This window comes from Urocitellus parryii, chromosome 3 (genome assembly GCF_045843805.1).
Source record: "Urocitellus parryii isolate mUroPar1 chromosome 3, mUroPar1.hap1, whole genome shotgun sequence".
Classification (NCBI taxonomy): domain Eukaryota; kingdom Metazoa; phylum Chordata; class Mammalia; order Rodentia; family Sciuridae; genus Urocitellus; species Urocitellus parryii.
The window spans coordinates 20,668,458-20,693,052 of NC_135533.1; the positions used below are offsets into that span (position 1 = coordinate 20,668,458).

Below are 24,595 nucleotides of genomic sequence, written 5' to 3' on the forward strand. Positions count from 1 at the left end.
CAGTTGAGAGCATTGAAACCCAGGGAAATTGTGATGGTAAATTTAACAACTAGACTGAGAGGTACCTTGCCATAAAAACAAATTTCAAAATAAGTTAAGTAGTGTTTGGTTTTTGAGAAGGTATGTGTATGAGGGGATATCGATCATCCACTAATACAGAAATAAGGCAATAATGGAAAGTGCCGGCAGTAATGATAAAGCAAGGGACAGGAGCACTAATAATCTGACAAGGTAGTAATAGAGTCCTGAAGGTCACAAATAGTGAGATGGTCACAGGGGCAGCTCACACTGTCCCTTGGAAGATGACACAAGATGGCAGGAGGGAGCTGACATCAGAGTTTCATGAGAAGTTGCTGTCCTTCTGGTCCCAGGTTGTCCTTTTGCTCACTGTGAAGTTGGTCTCACCTCATGACACCATCCCTGCTTCTTGGTTGGAAGAGACTGTGGCATTGTTTGTGGTCTTCACTGCCTATTGTGACAGTTCCTGATGGCCAACTCCCCTTCTTATGCTTCCTGTTCAGTCCAGAGGTCAGGCTGGACATGTGAACATGACAACAGCCCATTAGGTGATATGGTCCATTTCCAACGTAGTGCAAGGGTTTCCCCCATGGAATAATCCCAACAGCCAAATCCCCTGCACTTCTAAATGACTCATAAGATTGGGCTTTCACAGGTTCCCTGGGGTACCATCTTAGAGACTAATAGATTTTACTGGTAGGAAAATTTCCGGATATTCCTTAGCCTTACTTTTCTTCTTATTCATCCACTTACTCACATCAATCTTCAGCTGTTCTTAAACAATTCCTCATGGGTTGACATGAGACATTTAGACTGTTATTTCCAGTATATTAAGTTACGTGTTCTTCATAAGAGTAAAGAGATTTTAAATTGCTCTAATTATTAACTCTAAGACTTAAAAGCTACCGGTTAGCTAAGATGCACCATTTATGGAGAAGAACTCATCGATTGACACAGACTTCTGTGTCTTTTATTTCTTGTGCCTGCTTAGCCCTGTAACTCTCTTAAGCGCCCCAAGATTAAATTATCTCATCTTACCTTTAAAACCTGGTTCCTACTCACCCTCTCCATTCCTGCCTTCCATGGGACTATGCTGTGGGGGAGCTAATAGTATCTATCTACTAGCGGACCTAAATATGCCCAAGTTCTATTTTAAAAGGTTGGAAGAGTGTAGAAAAGACTGGCGTCCAGATCTGCGTTGCTCTGTCCCCTAAGACACTCCACTACCTGATACTTACCTGCAGAACGGGCCCACTTTGAGCGGAGGGAGTCTAAGTATTTCAGCTTTTCCCCAACCTTGCTGGCTGGATTCTCTTCAAACATTCTCTGTTTACCAGAGGGTAGAGTTATGAGAGAATGCTATTGCTACTATCCTAAACTAGTTAAGGAGTCTAGAGCTTCAGTTTCTTATGTGGTGAATTGAGGGTTTGAAGTAGGTGGTCATTGAGGGTCTTCCAGCCCCATTATTCCAGGACTGGTTCTATTTTCATGGACGATACCAAGAGGCAGGACATAAGCATGCATGTTCACAGACACACTCAAGAGGCAGGGCCTACGTACAAGCAGCACCCCTACTTTTGAGACTTCCTGTTTTTATACCTGGACCTCTTTGACTTTGCTCCCAGCCTTTAACTTTCATCCAGAACCAACAGCAGCTGCGCTGTGGCTGGTCTGCCAGTCGCCTGGCCTCCCACAGCCACGTACCCTTCCTTGAGTTCACACTCCCGACAGCCCTTAGGAAGTCTAGGTGGCAGAACAAACTGGGAGTGGGTAGAAATAGTTTCCCAGTTCCTCCGATGTCAGCAAAGTGAAAAACAGCCATTTGCACGCTGTTGAAAGATGCAGCCTGCCATCTGAAAGCTCCATTAGGAAATGCAGGAGTTCTCAGCCATCTCAGGCTCGGCTGCACTGTGACGCCTCTTGTCCTGTGAGGTTGGGCCCAGGGGAGGGAAGAGATTTTGGAAAGGGAGCAGGAAGCCAGGATCAGAAGAACCAAGATCACTCTAGGACCAGCAGTAAGGGCCAGCCCCTGGAGATGCCCGAAGATCAGAGAGAAGTATGGGCCCTACCGTCTGAAATGGAGAGTCCAGAAACCACAGCCGAGGTCTAAGTCAGTGAGTAGGAGTGGATCAAGAGCCACGCAGTCAGCTCAGCTCAAGGAATGACCAAACTGAGGACATCTTATTAGTGAGACAGGGCCCTCCCTCTTTGGGGAGATCAGAAAGGAACTAATTTGTGTGAGGAGTGTGGGGTCAACACCCTGACAAATAAGGCTGAGTCTCAATGTGACATTGCTCCTTCCCAAGGCTCCTGCACCTAGACCTTCTGTATCTCCAATATAAATGACATCTTCATACATGGTTAGCCTCCAGAACAGAAGAACTCAAGGTCAGTGCATGTGAAGGATTTTGCCCTGGCCATAGTTCTTCTGAAGGTTCAGATATTTCTTTTATTATTTAGAGTATGAGGAGGACCTGAAAACAAATAGGAACTATTGCTTAGAAATCAGGATTCTTGAAGGCACCCTGGTGCCAGAGCAGGCTGTATTTTACGATTGTTTTCAGATGGACTCTGTTTTAGTAGACCAGGCTGTGGGAGCTAGAAGGACTTAAAGATCAGGTCACCCAGCTTCGTCTTTTTACTTGCACAGTTCACACTCAGAGATTATCAGTGATCCGTAGGCGTAGCAGAACCCAGACCCAAAGGCTGCTCTTGGTTCCAAGCCCAGGGACCTTTCTCCCGTCGTATCTGACCAGCAGTGTGAATGGACTTCACAGTCACCTGGAAGTTTGTCTCAGGTGCACATGCCCAGCCTCCTCTCTGGAGATTCTGATTTGGAAGGTCAGTGATGAGGCCTGGGACCCCAACTTTCACCAGATCCCCAGGAGATCGTGCACAAGATCTGAGAAGTTACCTCCAGAGCCCATGGGCCTGGACCTCACTGAAGGTCTTCCACCTTCCAGAGATCCTGCTGGGTTGGTGTTTTTCCTCTTTCAGAGATGAGAACTGTCTGTCATCACCTACCCATCCAAGCCACCTGGCGGTAGTCCAACCCTAAAATATATCTTTAGCCTCAGGAACAAATGGGAAGATGGCCTTGAAAAGAAGGTGGGATCCCCTTCAAAGAAAGTTTTCTTTTCCCCTCTTGCTTTCACTGAAACTGCAGGTGGTCCTGCAGGAGGAGCCACTCCTGGTGTTCCTAGGCAGGAGCAAGGGACCGAGCACTGAGCCAAGGTGACACATCACAGTTGTGACCAGAACTCCCTTGTCTGTGCTATTCCCAGGCAACCACTCCGCATCGGGGGAGGGGGGTCTTTTGATTCACACAACACCCACCTTCAGAGAGCGCAAGGAGAAATCCAGAGGTGAACTTTGTGGGGAGACCCATGGGAACTTGTGTCTCTTGTGTCCAGGGCCTTGTTTATTAACATCGCCTAGTGACATTTGTTCATCTCTGGCTGGGCTACTGTTCACGGGGTGACACACAGGAGTTTCATAATAGATCTGCTACCCTTCTTGGGGGCGGCCAAATCTGGAGACACATCGAAACAAACTAAATTCCAAACTTTAAATTTGTTACCCCAGCCTCTTCCATCATAGAAATCCTTTTCTAAACTACTTTCTGAAAGTAATGGTTTGCTTTATGACATTTTCTCTTTTTTTTAATCTGAGTTTAATAGAAGAAATATTACCATGGCAATAGATTTTCATTTTTCTTAATAGGTATTTCTTTTCCAGTGCTCATCCTTCAAGAGTTAGGACTGCAGTATGTTTGTGTTTTGTCTGTTATTGCAGCAAGTTGTATAAACAGTTAATTACTTGTAACTTAATTTGAATATTACACATAGCATTTGTCATAGAAGACCTAAAACCAGATAGAGACAGAGGAAAGTTTACTTGTGTTTCTTCCAAAGCAGGAAGAACAAAGAGCAGCCCTGGCTGGGGGTTATATAGACATTGCAAACAGAGCAAGTGAGCTGACCAGTATCCAGGTGGGGCTGAGCAGTGCAGGGCCCACAGGCCAAGCTGGCTCTCTGCTTTGGTAGATCGAAATTATAGATGACTTTCCTTCCCATCTCCCAGTCTTCTCCTGCCTTGTCCCTCCTCGAAGCTCCATTCTCTTCCCACCCTGACTTCCTGTCCCTCCTTAATGACAGCTCAGGTGCCAAAGCTGTGTCTAACCTAGGACACATGCCTGTGTCAATTTCCCCTGGACTTATATAAACCTTCCTATGTCTATTCCCAACTTAATTAGGCCTGAAATCTTGGGGAGATGCAGAATAAGCTTGCCCAGAGATAAGCATTCTGAGTGATATCTTTGGGGGGAAAAAATGACTATTCTCTTTGTCTTGATTACTCCATAATCCAAGGTTGCCATAATTCCTTTCAAATATATTGGGACAGCCAGGAGCCAGCAGGCTGCTGGGATAGTTAACCCCTGCAAGAGAGCTGTAATGCAGAAATCAGTTGACAGAATGACTATGTAACCAAAACATTTGAGGAAAGTGGTTAAGATCATTTTAATAAGTGGAAATGACACACAATTTCAGGTCTCCAGGGCGCTGTTCTTGTTTGACAGGGTGAGCTGCCAGTTGTTCCTCTGTGGCTGGAATCAGGCAGAGATTCGGGAAAAGAGCAGTGTTAACACGTGAATCATTCTCTCCTTTTGGTAATTTACCCAGCTGTTGACAAAAGGAGTTTCTGTGGGTCCAAATATGTGAATGATGAGCAGAAGCAAAGAATTTCTCTCTCCACATTAAGATTAAGTGTTAGCAGTTCCTTAAATGAAGGAAGCAATTTTTTATAACTTGCAAAGCTTCTCCCTCATTCTTCAGGGAATTTCCTATGTTAATTTATGCAGTGTTAAATTTATGCAGTGTTGAAATTCAGCCCAACAGCATCTCCTTACAGAACCGATACAGATATTGCCAGGGAACCTATATGGTGGAAACACATACCCTGCCAGGCCCGAGGATCCCCCAGCTGAAGGCCCTCCCGCATGGGGTTGGGCAGGTTTTATCACACAAAGCTGTGATATAGTAATAACACAGAATGCTCTATCAGTTTATTCATCTTTTTAAAAATTCAACTTGACATTGTATGAGTTAATGTCTCTGACAGCAGCTAGACAGTTTTGTACCACCTCTGCCACCCTTTGGTGGCAACTAAGTGCAGTTTGACAGCAGGTTTATAGACCAGCCCTGGAGCTTCCTGTGGGCCCTCAAGTTTCTAAGATGTCACTCGTGAATCCACTGAATCACTACGCTATCATTGAACATGAGGATTTTAATACACATAGCAGAGGGTGTGAGGTTGTGAGTTTTGTATTTGCTCACATGTGGTCTGAGAGCATCTTTATGTTACACTGGCCCACTGATCCCCAACCCAACCAGGGCCAGCTTGTCTCTCTCCAGGACAGTCTGACCTTGTTAGCGTTATATGATTTGTCTGAAAAATTACCCATCTACGTTTGATCAGGGTTACAGAGGAGAAAAAAAATGATATTAAAAAATCCTTAGACTCCCCAAAACCCCTTTAACTGGGGCTTTAATTATGTTGTAGCTGCAGATTATTTTGCAGCATATAAAAAGGGGCATATTGCCACACATCTATCCTTATAACCATAAGACCTAAATGGTAGGGAGAGGCACAACCATGTCATCTTGACCAGGCGATGTGTTCAAGAATACAGTGAGTGCAGGCCCCAAAATGCACAGTGGTGGGTGGTGTCGCTCATAGATGGATCATTTTCTTTAGGAACTGAATGCCCTTCAGTGGGTCGGGTGGGGGTCTGCTTTATAACAGCTTCACTGGGTGTTTAATGAAGAATGTTGGGGTGAAGTTGTCTGTATATCAGGAAGTTACAGGGCACCCCTGTGTGATGGAGACTTTCACACAGGTCAGGTGACTAGGGGTCAGCATAGATGAGATGCTGGACGGTGTCCGACTCTTGCCTGGTAGCTAGCTGCTCATTGTTCTGTTTCCCCTGCAAGCCCAGAGCTCCTGGGCGATGCCTGGGAGAGGAGCCTCACTTCCAGTGCGTGCTCACAGGACAGCTCTGCCCAGAGCCTTCCCCTTTGTCCTTCTGTTTTCTACGGATGCGTCTTGCTTTCTCATTTATTTCCCATTTGACTGGAACATCATCTTGCCTTCCGTTTCCACGTGTGTTCTCTGCAGCTAGTTATCTGCCTTTACTCTGTTCTTCCTTGGTGCCCTCTGGACATGAACTCCTTAGAAACCTGTGATCATGGACACTTTGGGGGGTACTCTGTCCACCTTCGCTTCTGTGACCCAGCACTCTTGTTTGTTCTTCCACTCTCTTTTCTGCCCATTTTAAATTCTCTTTTCTTTTTTTATCTTTGACCTTAAATCATTATCTCTAGTGACCTTTGACCTCCCTTCTCCAACCTGCAACTTCCTTCCAGGCGTTTCCACCCAGGACGTCTCCTTCAAAAATCATCTAACGCACAAATATAAAATGGAAGTCCTCATTCCCAGACTGGCTCCTCCCACCAACCTCCCTGTTCTCTTGGTGACCTTCCCACACACTCACACTGTCCCTGAGGGTCCACCTGTACCTCGGCCTCATCTTCTGTCTTTTGCTTCCTGTGGGGGGTATGTGTGTGCATTTCCTGTTCCCATCCTTGTTGATTTCTTCAGTGTTCCTCCCAGCTTTCCTCTCTTGGATCCATTCTGCCTGGTTCTTGTTGGATCCCCACATTGCTTCGTTAGCAGCAGGAAGCATCTCAGCCTGACTCCATTCTGGGCCCCTCTTATGCTCTGTCTCCTGGTAGATCTTGAGCACACACCTTGCCTTACGGCAGGCCCCTCTCCCTCCTTCCTGGTCATCCAGGAACTGCTGGCTCCCGACTCTTTGCCTCGGCTTCTCACCCCCACCCCTACCCATCCACCCCCCGTGCTCTGCTCTATTCCATCCTATGAAACATCATCTGAGAAGCTGTCCCTGACCACTCCTTCAGTGTGAGGCAGAACAACCCTCTATCTCATGCCTTCCCTGGAAGCATCCACAAGAAAACAGGAGGAAGGGAAAAACTACATTTTCCCAGATATACTTTTGTTCCTTTTGAATTTTTTACCATGAACATATTACTTGTTCAATGAAATAAATTTTAGCATATATTTAGCAAATAAATAAAAATTAGCAGATTATGACCCTGAATCTCATGATGTTTTGATCAGCAGGTGTTATTTGATCAGCGTATTAGTTTCTTCATAGCCCTGAACTGAGAGCAGAGAGAACCCTGTAGGAGGCCAGCTAAGAGCTGAGCCAGTGTGGGGTTGCTGGGAAAAGGGTGCAGGAAGCCAGGGGAAGGTGTCCATCCCTGAGGGCCCCACCCACCCTCTTCTGAATAATTTTAGCATTGTGTCATTTGTTTCTTTTTAAAGATCTCTGAGAATGGAAGAGGTAGATCCCTACATCAGCTAGCTGTAGAATTTTGGGGTTTTGTGATTGTCAGCGTTTTTATACTAGGAGTTGAACCTTGGGACACTCTACCACTGAGCTACATCCCCAACTCTTTGTATTTTGAGACAGGGTCTTGCTAAGTTACCCAGGCTAGCCCTCTCCTGCCTCAGCCTCCTGGGTCACTGGGGTTTCAGGCATGCACCACTGGGCCAGGGTCTGACGATAGATTTTTAATCTGGTGGTTGGACTGCTTCTGACATTTGGGAGTAGGTACCTGTCTGTACAGCAGTGCCCAGCATGGTAAGCATTCTGCCTGGGGTGAGCTGATGGCACTGTGGGGTAGAATCCTGCTGAGAAATTCCCACTCAGAGCCCTTGGGTTCAAGTCCCCAAACCCCTGTCACACTGCACTGGCAATCATTGCCCTCTCTGGTCAATGTGGTCACATCTCCAGATGCCCCTGGTAGTGAGATGGCACATACATGCCCACTGTACCCCACTAGCCAGGCCATGTTTTTAGGGTGTTCTGCTGGGATTCTGGTGGGAAGGGCTCATTCAGAGATCAGGAGTGTTCATTAAAGGTAGTAATACTGTGTGGCCAGGAAGCATATGCCTTGTTTTGTTGTTGAAGTAGATATTTGGAAAACAGTGTAAATCATCTTAAATAGTTCACTGCCTTCTTGTATTTTCATGATGTCTTACTGGTGGTAAAACTTATACGCTTTCTATTTCTCTTGCAGAGCATGCTGGAGAAGGGAGGGTAAACCACCTTAGAGAACATGCAAACTCCTTCAACATTAATTCCAGAGGTGGAACATTTTTTTTTCCCTAGTAAGAAAAAGAACCCAGTTACAGAGAAGACCACTAAAGAGAAGGACCGGAAAATGGACTCAACAGAATCATGTCATGTTTTGATCAGCAACAATTTGAAAGACCAAGGCCTGGCTCAAGGCTCAGACATCCAAGGACGCTGTCCAGTGTTATTAAACCCCACTGATGGTGAATAAAAGACAAGGGCGGCCCTCTCCACCTTTTTGTACTTTCTATTTAACTTCCACTAACCACAAAAGGCTTCCCGAGCCACCAAGCTCCACTGTTTGGTGAAACCCTACTCTCACAGAGCCTGGAGGGTATCTGGAGGCCTAGCTTATCATAGTGGAGGGGAGAGACAGCAAAAGAGCTGCCCGAGCTCAGAGCCTCAGTGGTGCTGGGGGGAGTTGTCTGGACCTGTCTGGGCTGCAGCTAGTTGCTTCCACTCTCTTCCTTTTCTTCTTTGATTTATATGAGAATTTATTTCATTTTAACTTATTATGGTGATCATGCAAATAAGAAGACAGAAAGGAAAAAAATGTCCCCTTTAACTGGAATAATGTTTATGATTACAAGTGAAATAAGGCATTTTTACCAACATAAAGGCCACCTGGCTTATGCAACCTCTGTCATGAATACTGACAACTTTACTTTGCTCACTATCAATAATAAATATATTTTCTGACAAAGACTGGCATTGTAGCTTGGGGCCTCCTGCATCCTTTGTCTGAGGCGGATGGGTGTGCTATGGGACAAGAGGCGATGTACATTGTTACTAATTTGCATTCGTGCTGTACCTTTTCTCTAAAAAAGCACTGAAGCACATCACAGGACCACAGGCAGGCAAGGGATAACTAGCAGCTTCCTCTCCGGTAGGTAGAATCCAGTAAGACTTTTACAAACTGCATGAGCCTTCCTGTTGTGAGATGACTGAAGTCATCGTGCCTGGGGCAAGAAACAGATTAGATGACCTTGGTTAGGACCTTCTGACCCTGTGATGGTATGAAATGTTTTTTAAAAAGTCAACCTTTAGAGTCTCCCTCTTTCCAGTTTCATTGAAACTTGTGGTTATAACTCTCCCTTTTCTATGAGGATTGGTGCTTCAGCCCTGAATTGGAGCAAGTTGGAAGCTGAATGGGACGGGCCTTCTAGGAAAAGGAGGAGGAGAAAATGTTGGCTCTGTGATATCTATCCATGATGTCTTTTGTCATGTAGAATTTTTATTTCATTTTTATTTTGTTAGAGGGAGAATTTAGCAAAATTACTTAGAATACATGCTTTGGAATAAGGCTTATTTGTGTTCAGATTCTGCCTCTGCTACATACCAGCTGTGAGGCCCACCATCCAATTCACCTACTCAATGACACCTCCATTTCTTTTTTGTGGTACTAGGGACTGAACCCAGGTGCTGTACCATTTAGCTACACTCCCTGCCCTTTTATGCTTAATTTTGAGACAGAATCTCATTAAGTTGCTGAGACTGGCCTTGAACTTGCAATTCTCTTGCCTCATCACCAAGTTGCTGGGATTATGGTGTGTGTCACCCCTCCCAGCTTTACACTCCCCCCCCCCAATTTCTTAAACTGTAAAAAAAAAAAAAAAAAAAAGTGTCAAAGAACCTAGTGTTTAGATTTACCGTGAAGAATCAGAATGTTGACCATATACATTGGGTCAGACCCGGTAAAGGTTGCAGATTTGTGTGATTTTTCTTTAAAGGTATTTGGGGTTGGGGGCATGGAAGGAATGTCTACAACTTATGTCCCTACTGACTTTTATTTAAAGAAAGTCAGGTTGAACTTGAGAGGAGATAGTGTCACCCAACCCATGTAAAGGGAACTAGCTTCTTCAGCCAAGTCCCTGGGTTGGCGCCATCTGAATGACATCCTCGTGTGCACTTGAGAACACACCTGTAAGTCTGATGTTGATTCTGAGTAACACTGGAGACCCTCCTTCCACAATTACCAGGCTACTCTGTGATTACTGTTTAATGAAGGTGTTTTTGTTTTTTTGTTTGGTTTTGTTTTTTTAATGGTGCACACTAAGCTGAGCTCATTTAAGTGTGAATGGAGGAGTCATTGGTGACTGGAGGAGCCTCGCATTTTGGCACTGCCAGGACGGCATGCAGGTAACCACCTGAGAGAAATCATAGGTACACAGAAACAAATGTTTACACGGTGACTTGCTATAGTGTTTGCAAATCAGCTAACTCACAAATTCCCTCCTATACTGTTTTGTTTTGCAATTTGGAGCCAAGAACTTGGCACATCCCAGGCTGCCAGTCCTGTGGCTGGCAGAGAACACAGCACTGCAGAGTCAGGCGTGTAGAGGTGGCTGAATCCGGGGGAAGGAGGGGGCTCATCAGGCCATCTCTCTTCCAGCGCCTGCTATTAATTTATCATTCATATATACATGATGGATGTGGGAGGAAAGAGCGCTTTGGGAGGAACAAAAAGATAAAATGACCCCTTTTGCTATACCTGTGCAGATCTCCCTATTGATGGCATCCCAGCTCTGTCCTGGTCACGTTAGCTCTGAGGACAACTGCTTGGGAAGAACATTGGGATTTATATGAGGTTCCAATCAGTTGGGTTTGTCCATTAAGAAGAACACACCTTGAACCACAGTATGAAGCCAAGAAGACTAAAGTCTCCTGAAAGCTGCTCAGATGTTCTCCTACTCACTGAGTGTCTGATGAACTTGTAGGAGACGGCTAAGTTGAACCAGCATAAAGTCCTTCTTTTGAAAAGTCAGTTATTACAGAAAACTACTTGTGAACATGAATAATGAAAAAAAAATTACTGACATCCTTTTTAATCCCAAACGTAGACTACTTAAAGTCAGATGATTATGGCCTACTGGTCGACCAGCAAGACCCTAGCATAAGTGTTCCGTCATATTGCTTAGAACTGAACAAGCTGCCCCAGGTCCTCAGCTTCTCTGGCTTAGTCCTTGGGGACACGTGGCTCTTTGCTCCATCTCTTCTGGCCTACAGATCTAAATGCCTTTGCTGAAAATCCACATTTCCATGAGCTATAGGAGCTGACACTTTCAGTACTTAAGAATTAGAGCAACAGAATTTCGGTTTGATAGAGGTAAGTTCAAGAGACCTATTGTACAACATGGTGTCTATAGTTAATAATATATTGTATCCTTGAAAAGTGAAGAATTAGGGCAGTTGAACCATTGAAAGGGCTGCAGCAGCTTACTGGGATTCAAACCAACTGCATTGAAAAGTTGGAGTCTGAGTTGAATACTCATTCCAATCCTCCTCTCTTCCTTCCTGCCTCCTTCCTCTATTCCTCCCCCAGTTATCTTCCATAGCTCTGCTTCCTCCTCTCTGTCCCTGCCTCTTCATCTCCTCCTCCAGGCTCTCACCTGGGGCTGCTGCCACAGCTTGGGCCATGTCACTGTCCTTGGTGTACAGTGACCCGCCCTGGTTCCTTTCCATTATAATATAATGTTTGATCCTTCTCTCTTTTCCTCCCCAGCCTCCCAAATCTTTGGTCATATAGATAGTACTTCTTATCATTTAGTAATTATGTTTGTGGTTCTTAATTTCTAAACCAGGCAAATGGAACTTGTTAATTCTGTGGGGGGGAAACCAGCCTATATTTGTATTTAATTCCCTGTGCCCTTGACTGTGCTTTCCCTAGAATTTACGATCTGGATTAGATGGGAGAAAAAGCCCATCACTGCCGCAGAGGTTTCGCTCAGTGGCCAGGCTGATTCCAGGCTAGGATGCATTAAAGTCTGTGCAGGAGAGACCCACAGTCCAAGCCACCCCTGGGATAGACCACAGCACAAGTGGAGAATAATTAACTGTGTTCCAAAGTCCACAGTTTATTTCAGCGCATTCTATTACAGATATTTATTTTTGCCTCTTCTCCCTCTGGGTCTTGGAAGATTGCAAAATACAGCAGGTTTCAGTGTTTACTCTCTTTTCTTGACCCCCTTATTTCAGAGGTGCCAACAATGAAACAACGATAAAGGCAGTACAGGAGGGGGACAGGGACCCATTTAGCATCCCCAGAAGGCAGCAAGAGGCTCACGATCAAGTCTGTGCATGGAGAATTTGGACATTATTCTCAAAAATGTCTTTACCCTCTCGCCTCTCTCATTTTGAACCTATGATCATAGGAAGAGAAATATCATTTTTTTTAAATTATTCTAATTTGAATGGGTCCACTTACTATATATAACCCCTGCCAGGGTATGACCTGGGGAGACAGTGGTAGTGACTTCCGTGACTCAGGAGTGAGGTGTGAACCTCCGAGGCCTCCCTGGTGTATGAGAGACTGCTCCTGGCCCATCTCCCTTGGGAGTCCAGCTCAGGCTGCTGTCAGGTTCATGGATTGAATTGATAACACGGGAGACAAGGTAGATTTGTTCCCCAGACCCAGAGTGAGAGGCACCCTACTTGTCCCACAAGGTCCGCCACGTATTTCAGGGACTTTCCATATCTCCCAGGGTCCAGTGTCACTGGATACTGGATTTGGGAGCAAAACCACCAGCCACCCAACTCAATATCCTCCCTCCAGGCTGATGTTCGGATGAAGACGTCCACGTCGTGCACCCCACTCTGGGGCCTCCAGTCTCAGTGTCACTGGCAGAGCCCCTGGAGAAAGTGAACTCCGCAGAGGAGGAAGCCAGCGTCGTCCACGGCAAAGGAAGTTGGAAATGGAAACTCTTCAGCTCAGTCCCTGAAACTCCCTCAAACCAAGTGAACTGGGGTGGAAAACAACTGGAGCTCAATCTAGTACAGTGCTCCAAACCTCCTGCAGTGAGTCTGGGGAGGTGAGTCCTCCGCACCTCATTTCCCATGCCGAAAAGCCTCCCTGCCCTCTCCTCTGCCACTCTCCACCTGGTCTCCCCTACCTCTCCTGGGAAGACCCATGTTGGACTGTGGTCATGTCCGTTTGCTGAGGGGTAGTGTGCTTTGAATATAACCCTGCCTTCAGAGTGAATTACATTCCATAATGGCTTCTAAATGCAAATGTGGAAGCCAGAGGTCAGTGGTCCCTTGCAGGGAACCACTCTATCCTCAGTGGCCCACATCTGGGGAGTCTCCCGCAGAGTCCTCCGTCCTGCCAGTTCTGCCCTTTGCCCAGGCTACTGCTGGCCCCTGTCAGTGCCCATTGCATGGGTTGAAAGCCTGTGCTCCCTCTCTCTGCCCCACCTGCAGGTATATAAAATCAGGTTCAAGAGCCAGATGACCGGGGCCATCTGCCTATTAGCTGCTGCCTGGGCAGACTAAGAGAGGAGGGGAAGCCATCTTCATTTCATAGCCGTGGGCCGTGTCCAAACCAGCAGAGCGGGTCCAGCCTCACATTGTGGCCTGGCTCTGCCTCTCCCCAGGGTAACAAACACCCCACCTCGGAAGCACGCCACGAAGTCCCAGGGAACAGCTCAACACAGACTTGAGTGGCATGGTTGTTTTTTGTCGAGGGTGGAAAACAGGCCACAGAGCAAGAGTGGGAACTCCACTGGGGAAAGAGGGTGCCCAGGACGCTGGCCCACTGCTGTCGCAGGACTATTCCAAGTTACCTCTGCGTTCTTAGATTCACTTGGCAGCACCCACATGTTAAATGCAAACCCCAAACAAAAGAGCACCCACCTACGCCTCATGCTCTGGTGCTTAACACGGAACTTGGAAATATGAGTGACCAAGGCAGAGTTCCTTCCACCGGAAACGAGCAGAGCAGTGAGGTGGAGAATGTGACTGTGGAGAAGACGGAGGGGTTTTGCTGGGGTCATGATGCCTCAGGAGCATCTGAAGCCCCTGTCTGGAGTTTTCCTAACCACTGTTCACTCCCGGAGAAGTTACCAGCCCACAATGGCCATGTGCACACCACTGTCTGCATCATTCCTACATTAACTCACCAGATCAGCATAGCCTGTGTGCACCGGGCACTGTCCAGGGCATCAGGGAGACAGATGAACAAGACCTATAGGGTCCTGACCTGCAGAGCATGTGTGCACAGTGGACTCAATGTCAGGCAGCAGTGAGTCTACCAGGAAGGAAGAGTCAGGAGTGGGGAGAACAGGTACTTGGGTGGTGCTGTTTATTTAGACCAGGAGGTGAAGACAAAAACTATAAGGAGGAGAACTCTAAGCAGATTTCTGGATATGCGAGAGCTGTCTGTGGGAAGATCTGGAGGAAGTGCATTCCAGGTTGGGGAACAGTACACACAAAGGTCCTGAGGCAGGAGCGAGTTTATTGTATTTTGGGAATGGCAAGGAAGTCTTCGTGGCTGCAGCCGAGTGAAAAGGCAGATGAGTTCAAAGAGGTCGTCGGGAACAGGAACAGAGGACCGTTTTGTCTGTGGTAAAGAATGGAGTTTTATTCTGAGTGTGATGAAACCCCATCGGAGGGTTTTGTAGTGAGGCATCTGTTGGTCTGAGTAAAGTTTATAAAAGGCCCCTCTGGCTGCTGTGTGGAGAGTTAGCCACGCTGTGGGTGGCTCAGAGAGTACCAGGAGGCCATCGCGTTAATGACCCAAGTGAGAAATCAGCAACAGAGAAGTCAGACGTCAGAGGTCTCCGGGCCTTGGCAGGCGATGTGGTGTGGGGGAGAGAGGCATCAGCCAGTGGAAGACCACCTCAAATTGGGTGAGCACCCACCCAAACGGGGTGCCATCTACAGTGATGGAGACACCTAATACCATAAGAGTTGGGGGTGGCGTGGGCAGGAAGCGAAGGTCTGGCTTTGACTGGGTGAGGTGGAACCCACGTTGGATTCCTGGCTGAGAGCTGGGGAGGCCATTAGACAGGAGCTGGAGCAGAGGGAAGACCCAGTCCTGCGTGTGCAGTGAGCTGGGCCCTTGGCACGGCGCCCAGCCTGGGGTGAAGGTGGACGGGAGGAGGGTGGAGGGCAGCCTGTGGCTCCTCAGCCTGACAAGCTTGGGGAGAGGAGAGAAGCTGGCCAGGGGCAAGGAGAGCCCGTTGAGGGGGGAGGCCCACGGGCAGGGAAGAAAGTGGTTCCAGAAAGAGGGGAGGCCTGCCGTTTTAAATGCTACTGTGGGTTGAATGGGGGGTGGGCCCAATGAGCCGGTGACTTCCGCAACATGAAGGTCACTTCTTGAGTGGTTTTGGTGACTGGTGAGAAGGGAAGCCTGGTCACAATGCAGGTGAGGAAGGAGTGGGTAGGGAAGTGGAGACCAAGGGAGGTTTTAAGAGGGTTTACTAAAAGAAGCTGGATGCAGTGGCCCCGGCCACTCGGGAGGCTGAGGTAGGAGGACCGGACGTTCGAGGTCAGCCTGGGCAACTTAGGGAGACTGTAGCTCAGTGGTGGAGTGCCCCGGGTGTAATCCCCAATACCGGGGGTGGGAGAGAGTTTTACTATAAGGAAAAGGATCAGAGAGAGAAGTCGGTAGAGGACAGGTGGGGCTTCAGATTTATTTTTAAGATACAAGATATCATAGCATTTTGTATGGAGATAACCAGAAAGAGGATACATTCAGTGGAAAGTCCTTGGGCAGCCAAAAGTCTGGGATCCAGCCTCAGACAGAATAGGGAATTCATCCACTGCAGAGAGGAAGGCCGAGTGCGTCCACATGCAGGCTCGCGAATGGATTTGGTGGAAAGATCAAGCCGTTCTCTTGTGATGGCCTCTACTTTCTGATCAGCCATGAGCAGTGTGCCAAGTGAAGGCCCCCTTGTAATAACAAAATGTCTGCATACTCTCCTATTTCTCTGCTTTTCTTCCCTCCTAAATAACCCAGTCCAAAATCCACTAGGCAGAGCCAAGCAAGTAGGCCTGTATGCAGAGGTTTGGGGGTGGTGGCGGCCCAGAGTGCGGTGCTTCAGCAGGATGCCAGCCTGAGTGACCAGAGGATTCCTTGGTGGGGAAAGATGGTGGCAGTAGCAATGGGAAAGTGGTGATGTACAGAGGACACTGTCCCAATAAATGAGCCATAGTGGGCAATGGGAGCCAGGTTTCCTACTGTAGGAAGCTACACAGATGGAAAGGGGAAAAATCAAAATGAACTCTGGCGTTTGTTTGGAGTTGGAGGTGTTGATGTGAAACAGTGACTGTAAGTACAGAGATATGCTGAAGTGCAGGTATGACTGTGCATGATTATTCACATACATACTCACGCTCCCATAGAGATGAGCACACCCACGGCACAGTCCTTGGTTTCTAAATACCATTCTCCCTGTGCTAGTCCACGTTTCACCTCTGTGACCAAAATACCCAAAACAAACAATGTAGAGGAGGAAAAGTGTATTTTTTTTTAATTTTTATATGAGAGAGAGAGAGAGAGAGAAATCTTAATATTTATTTTTTAGTTTTCGGCGGACACAACATCTTTGTTGGTATGTGGTGCTGAGGATCGAACCCGGGCCGCACGCATGCCAGGCGAGCGCGCTACCGCTTGAGCCACATCCCCAGCCCGGAAGAGTGTATTTTGAGCTCATGGTTTCAGAGGTCTTAATCCATGATCAACTGACTCCATTGCTGTGGAGGTGAGGTGAGGCAGAGGGAAGCTTCTCAACTCCTGGCACCCAGGAAGGAGAGAGAGAGAGAGAGAGAGAGAGAGAGAGAGGAGCTAGGGAGAAGGTCATGCCCGGTGACCTACTCCCTCCAGCCACTCCCCACCTGCCTACAGTTACCAACTAGTAATGCATCCAAATTATTAATCCATCAAATGAGTTAATTCACTGAGTAGGTTATAGTTCTCATAATCTATTTCACCTCTGGACATTTCTGCATTTTTTGACACATGAGCTTTTGTGGGGTTATCTTATATTTAACCCATAGCACTCCCTAAAAGGAGCCATGGCCTCCTGAGGAAATGGCTAACCCCAGGGAAAATACACATGAAAACATATCAGAAGAGTAGTGCCAAATCTGAGACCATTTAAGTGTTAAAATTTATAATGATGATAACAATCTAGTGAATAACGTAAGCAGATCCCATACTGATACTGTGGGTTCATACTAACAGATAAATAAATGATTGGAGAAAGTGTTTCATGAGGATAGGTAGAATGCAAACTAATATACATAAAAGGAGTGATGAATTATGAAATCATTAAATGGCCCCCATCATAGTACTTTGGGCAATGGATGTTAATTCCAGGAGGGATTGTTTTTTTTGAGAAACAGGATGTTTCTCAAATCACTTTCTATATCAGTCTATTTTCTGTTGCTACCACAAAATACCTGAGGCTAAGTCATTTATAAAACAAAGAGGCTTATTTAGCTCACAGTCTTGGAGGCAAAAATCCAAACAGCATGTTGCCAGCTCCGATGACGATGAGGGTCTTGTGGCAGATGGTATCACAGCGGGAGCACATATGAGAGCCGTCACATGGCAAGATAGGAAGCCAGAGGGGTCAATCTTGCTTTTTGATAGTAATCCTCTCACAAGAACTAACCAGGGTTCCATGAAAACTGCCTTAATCCCTTCTTAGTACAGAGTCCCCTGTGATCTAATGACCTTCCACTGGGCCCCACCCCTTAAAGGCCCATCACCTCTCAACATTGCCACATTAGGGACCATGTTTCTAACACAAACTTGGGGAACACACACAACCACAGAACCTCCCAATGTAGGATCTACAAAAGCGTGTGACAGATTTTAACGTTACAGTGGAGAACCCTGCCAGGCATCACCTAAGTCGAGTGATTGACATAACGACTACCACCATGGGTCACATTAAAATCTGATCGGGTCCAGGGAGAAGAATCCAACAGCTTTGCTTCTGTGAATACTCTAACCCCCCTCCCCAAATTGTAGAGTCTTAATCTAATCACAATATCAGGCACACATAAGTGAGGGACTGTCTGCAAAATGGCTGGTCCGGAACCTTCTGGAATGTCAAAATCATGAAAGTTGAGAGAAAAGCACACACACACACACACACACACACACAAAGAAAATCCTGAAGAACCGTGCAAGTTGAAGGCAACAAAAAGACCTAATAACTACACACAGTCTATGGCCCCAGACTGGATCCTTTGCTATGAAAGACATCTCCCGGCCTGTGGTTAGAGACAGTGTGGCCGGCTGTGTTTCTCATTTTCGTGATTCATTGTGGGCACAGAGGAAGCTGTTCTTGTTTGGGGCAGTGGAGGAGATGGGGCATCTCACTCAAATGGTTTAGGGAAAAAAAACCATTATTGGTACTCTTCCTGAAACTTCTGTAATTTTGAAAGTGTTCCGAATTTGAGAAGAATTGTATTTGCATGAAAATAAACAAGGGTAAAGGAAATTTACTTGAAGAAGTAAATTAAGGAAGAGGGAAGACATTCTCCATGAACAAATAAGTGGGAGGGCTTTTTCTACAAGAACCATTATAAATCCAGTAATGAAAGAGTATGACATGGAATAGATGAAAGGGACAGATTGTGGAGCCCAGAAACAGACCCCTGCATGTGTGGACAGGTAATTCATGGCCAAGTTCATGGTGCACGGGGAAGAATGATCTTACAAAATAGATAAATAAATAAAATTGATCCTGGGTCAGCCGCACCCTACCTCCCTCCAAACTCAAAAGTCAGTTTCAATTGGAGCCTCATTTAAATGAGTAAGTAAAATGCCAGAGCTTCTAGAAAATACTATGGAAGTATAATTCCTTGACCTCAGTATAAAGAATTATTTCTTTAAAAAGATAAAAAAAACACTAGCCATGAGGGGAAAGTTTCATAAATTGAATTCCTTTAAAATCTAAGATTTTTGTCCATTGAGAGACTGTAAAGAGCCTGAAAAAGCAATCCTCAGAAAAGAAGATGCTTGTGGACCAGCCGACTCAGGGCTCTCTGATGGTGTGGACATGAGGTGTCCCCCAGAAGCTCCATGTTAATTCAGAATTTTCAGAGTGAAATGATTCTATCACGAGAGCTGTGACCTCATTGGTCCATCCTACTTTGAATGGATGGATTGGGTGGTAACCGGGCAGGTGGGGCAGGGCTGGGGCAGGTGAGTCACCGGGGGCCTGCCCTGGAAGGGGGCACTTCCTCCTTCCCTGCTTTGTGGCTGCCAGGAGCTGAGCAGCCTGTCTCCAGCCCGACCTTGGCCATGAGGTTCGACCTCACTCAGGCCCACAGCAATGGAGTCTGCTGACCACGGACTGAACCTCTGAAAGTGGGAGCCCAAAATAAACCATTCCTCCTGTAAGTTGTTCTTGTCTGGCATTTTAATCAGCAATAAAAGCTGACTACCACAGGCTCATGTCCTGAATATATAAGGAACTCTTAAAGAAAAAGACAACAAAGAAGAAAAATGGACAAGAGACTGAAATAGGCACTTTACAAAGTGTAAATAAGTGACCAATAAGCATATGAAATGTATCAACAGTAGTGCTGCTAATTAGGGAATTGCGAATTAAACTCACAAGCAGTTCCCAGTTATCTCCCAGCATGGCAAAAATTAAAAAGATAGAAAATATTGAGTGTTGACAAGGATGTGAAGCAGCTAGTCTGTTCCATCCATGGTGAGCATGTAAATTGGTACAACCACTTTGGGAAATGATTCGGCATTCTCTATTAAAGTTGAACGCGTACCTACATCATGACCCAGCAATACCATTCCTAGGTACACACCTAGACAATGTCCAGTAACATTATTCACAGTAGCTACAAGGAGAAAAATCAAATGTGCATCACAGTTAAAAGGCCAAATAGATGGAGGCATTTGGAATATTATATAATAATTCAAATTAATGAATTATGGCTATACATATAAACATGGAGGATTCTTACAATGTTGAGTAAAATATGCTAAATACTAAAGACTGCACATTGTATACTTCTATTCCTATAGATTTATTAAAATAGTGTTCCAGAATGGATATATTTGTAACAAAACTATTAAGAAAAGTTAGGAAGTGTTATCATAAATGGACATCAGTTTCTCTACTGGGGGGGGACACGACACCAGTGGGACTAGGGTCCTGCTAATGGTCTGTTCTTTGCTTGAGTGCTTAGTGGGTGTATTTAATTTTTTGTTTGTTTGTTTGTTTGTTCTAAGACAGGGTCTCACTATGGTTCCCAGACTGGCCTCAAACTCATGGGCTCAATGAGCCTCTTGCCTCAGCCTCCAGAGTAGCTGGGACTACAGGCGTGTGCTACCACACTACAGGCGTGTGCTACCACAGTCAGATGGTGTGTTGAATTTTTGATAATTCGCTGAGCTACACATTTGTGTGCACTTCACTGTGTATCTTATTCTTCATAATAAAAAGGGTTAGCAGTAAATGCAAACAGGTTCTATCATCCCTATGGCAAAGTCATTTCCCTTCCCTTGATGATAGCTCAGTAAGTGACATTAATTGAGGGGTGTTCTGAGCCAGGCAATGTATGGAACATTTTGTACACATTACCTTCTATTGCATGATCCTATAAATTAGGTTCCTTTATTATCTCAACTTTGCAGATAAGAAAATAGAGGCTGAGAGGTTAAGTAACTCACTGAGAGAGTCCAACAGCTAGATTCCTGCCCTCCCCAGGAATCTAGCCCTCACCTGCTGCATGGGCTCCTCTCTGCACAAGCCCCATCCTGGTATTGGATTTGTAGGGCACTCCCCTGCTAACCTCCACACCATTCCCCTAGTGCTGACCACAGTGCATTTGTACAGTATAAGCCTTCCATAAATGTTGAGCTGAATACACAATGAATAAAAGCCCCCATTTTTCACTGACTTCCCCTTATGGATTGCATGCAGTCACACAAAATATCTTTTCTTTGCAAAGTTACAGAAGTTTCAAGCAGAGGAAAAGTAACTGGAGAGCCTTCTGCCTGTGGCTGATGCTAATTTTGCTCACTGGGGTCTGTCAGACAAATTCCCTACTTCCTTTTTTTACTTTCCCTGAGCTCCAAGACATCTGCCTAACGACGTCGCTTTCCTTCCCTCCGCCTGCCTCCCAGGAAGCGGGAAATGGAGGGACCCAGCCAGGCTAAATGTGTGCCCACTGCTTCTGCCTCCTGAGGGGGTCCCAGGTGCAACCGCTCAGGCGGCCCCAGGTGGGCCATCAGGGTGCAGCCCTTCTGAGTAGAACCCCCAGGTGCACGTGGCTGCTGGGTACCCAAGTTCATCTGAGGCACAAAGATTGGAAGGAAAGTGACAGTTGGTCTGGAACTTTCTGGCCCTTCTCCGTAGGCTTGGAAGCAGGGGCTGCTACACCATGCAGATCCAGAGCCGCTGAGTGGGGCTCCGTGAACCAGCACCAGCATGGCCCATGCCACCTGCCTTCACCCTGTGCCCTTTTCTTTTGGAAGAAGATTAGATATAAGCAGCAACCACACACACACAAAAAAAAAAAAAAAAAAAAAAAAGAAAAAGAAAAAAATAGGAAATTAAGGTTTCAAAACTTGACACATTTTCCTAGATAATTTGGACCACAATCTCCAACTGTCCACAATAATGATCTACAATTCTCCCACCTGTCCCTCACTTCTCTCAAACGGAGTCCTCATCCTTTTGACTTCATGACACTCCACCCACCATTCTGTGTCCCCATCGCTTGGGCCTGAGGTCTAGGAGCTTCGGACTCCTCCCTCACCCACCTAATCCTCCCAGGCTTCAAGTACTATCCACTTGGTCCTGGTAGCCTTTTAGAGCCGGAGAACCTGAGTCAATCCTTTGTTTTATAGACAGTTGAAGCCACATAGATAATGTCCTTAGAGCGAGGATTACTAGGCCCTAAAAAGGTTACAGATGGTCTGTAATAGCCTTCAGGAAATCTCCATAAACCTGCAGAGGGTGGCGGAAAAGTCTCTTCCACTTTCTTTTCCGTAATGTCTCAGTCCAGAGTGTAATAAACAGTGCTCACTGTGCCTGCCCAGAGTTAACGCCTCCCTTCCTGACACAACTTGAGTTCCTTCAATCAGAGGGCAGACAAGTCTTTCTGGGTAAACAACCCCCATGCCCCCACTCGGGTGGAGGGTGGTTTGTCTAAGCCAATCATAGTAATCCCACGTCCCTTGCCAGTGATTGGTTTAGGAATGTGCATGTGACATGATCCTGGCCAATGAGGTGTCTGCAGGGTGCTTCTGCAAAACTTTAAAAGGGGCACTAGTAAGGCTGGATCCTAGGTCCTCTGATGGCCTTTGGTGTTGTGTGAGTGATTGAGACCTGGAACTTGGCTGGCCCCTTGTCATCATGGAGTGATGGGCCTGAAGACAGACACGAAGGCACGGAAGACAGCAGAGGTAAAAGATCGGGAAAACCCATTGTTTGATAATATTGTGCCACTGAATTAATCATCTAAAGCATGTACCCTTGGACTTCTTGTTACAAGAGGCAGTTGAATTTGCTTTACGGGGTTGGATTGGGTTTGCTGTGACTGTGAGCTGAAAACCCTGTGACCTGCCTTTGACAAAGATGGAGTCTCCTCTCCTGGTTCCCTTTCCACTATCGGGACACCAGCTTCAGGCTTTGACCTTAGCACAGGTTTGGGTTTCTACTGATTGCATCATGATCTCCCACCTGATTCTCCTTCTCATTCAATGCTTGGTCAAGATTGGATTTTTAATCTCTAGTCGAGAACAGTGTTAAATGAAACCCCCAATCAGGCACATCAGAACCACATGGAAAACCAGTGAAGGCATGCAAATTAAACCACAGCACACCACCCTTCACCAAGATGTCTGTGATTGCTGAAGAGGACAAGAACAGGTGAGAGTGTAGAGAAACCAGAGCTCTCATAGATTGCTGATGGGAAAGTAAAATGGTGTGACCACTTTGGAAAACAGACTGGAAATTCCTCAACTGGTTAAATATGGAGTTACCATAAGACCCAGCAATCCTACCCCCAGGGATATACTCAGGAGAATGGAAAACATAGGTTCATATAAAAACGTGTACACTGTTGTTCATAGGAATTTTACTAATAGCCATGGGCTGGGATGTAGCTCAGTGAGACATCCCTTGCCTAGTAGGTGCAAGGCCTTGGGTTCAATCCCCAGCACAACAACAACAAAACCAAATCCATGATAGCCAAAAAGTCGAAAACCCCCCAAATCCCTACCTGCTGATGAATGAATAAAACGTGGTACTTCCTCACAATGGAATCTTATTTAATAAAAGGGAAAGCAGTTCTGCTGCGAGGGACAACGTGGATGAGCCCTGACAACAATATGCTAAAGAAGCCAGTCACCCAAGGTCACATGCAGAATTGTGTGATTCCTTTTATATGAAATGTCAAAATAGACAAATCCACAAAGTGGCTCAGTGGTTGCCAGGGGAAATGGGGAGCGACTGCTGAAGGGTACAGAGTTGATTTATCATCACATCAGAGTTAGGGCTTTGATTGATAGGTGAATTTCGAGGGGATGCAGATGAGTCCACAGCACCTGGCCTGCGTCCTCCAGGCCCAGCTCCACCTGCTTCTCTCTCTTCTGCCCTCCTGAGCACCTTCGAGTGTCTCCACTCCAGCCCTGGGCCGCCTTTCTTCATATTACGAGGTCTGTTGATGCTGGTCGTCCGTGCCGTGCCCTACTCGCCACAGGGTTACCTAGGGCCACCTGCAGTGCACAACATGTGTGCAGCCTCAGGCCCCAGCTCATCTTTATGTTCTCAGAAGTTCTGTCAATGCCGCCCAGGCGATTGCCAGCAGCAGACATTGAAATAGCTTGGAAAACCCAGGGCTTGGCTCCCACCACGGCCACACCGAGGCCTTTGCTAGAACAGCATCCTGGCTGTGCTTGACCAGCTGAGCCAACGGCTCCAAGTGTGCGGCCCTTCCCAACAGTACCTCCCTATCCAATTTGCTGAGGGTTTTTGTCATGACCTAAGTCAGCGCTGATGCCTCCCAGGCCCAAGGGACCTGGCTTCTGCTCCTTTCAGCTGCCCGCGGTGTTGATGGACATGCACTGAGCCCCAAGCTGCCTTGCTCCTTAGCACCTGCCTGGGTTGCTAACCCTCCCTCCGAGAAAGGGTTTGCTTTCCCTCTTAGAGCTGGTGCTTCCCGCACCTCCCAAATTGGTATCATCTGTGAATTTCACCGCTGGCTGTTTACCGCACTTCCCCTGGCTCATTAACAGGGATGGAAGTGGAAGACGCTCTCTCTCCATCGTGGCAAGGGAGAGAGCCAGGCTGCCATGAGCTCCAAGGGGAGCTTTACCCAGTGCCAAGAGCTGTAGGCACTGGCTGAGAAGGAGGTGGTGCCGGCTCAGGAAGAAGAAAACCTCCGAGCTCTTTAGAAGCTGGTTGGGAGACACAGAATCACCAGCAGGAACCAGCGTCTCCTTGTCCCTCCAGGCCTCACGTGGGGGCCAAGAGGCATCATAGCTTCCCCCCACTCCCGTCAATGAAGTGAGAGGCCACGTGTCCTGCTGGCCCAGAGGGTCCTACCAGATAAAAGCTTTTCCACCCTGATGGCTTCATGATGGCCCTG

General features: G+C 46.7%; 1 protein-coding gene across 1 annotated transcript in view; it reads left to right on the top strand.

Moving 5' to 3' along the window:
* Positions 1 to 8,944, top strand: part of Chchd3 (coiled-coil-helix-coiled-coil-helix domain containing 3) — a 265,714-nt gene extending 256,770 nt beyond the window's left edge. Inside the window, exon 8 of the mRNA XM_026392785.2 lies at positions 8,184 to 8,944. Within this exon, the coding sequence (XP_026248570.1) occupies positions 8,184 to 8,207 (24 nt within the window). The 3' untranslated portion in view covers positions 8,208 to 8,944. The remainder of the gene's footprint in view (positions 1 to 8,183) is intronic.
* The last annotated feature ends 15,651 nt before the right edge of the window (positions 8,945 to 24,595 follow it).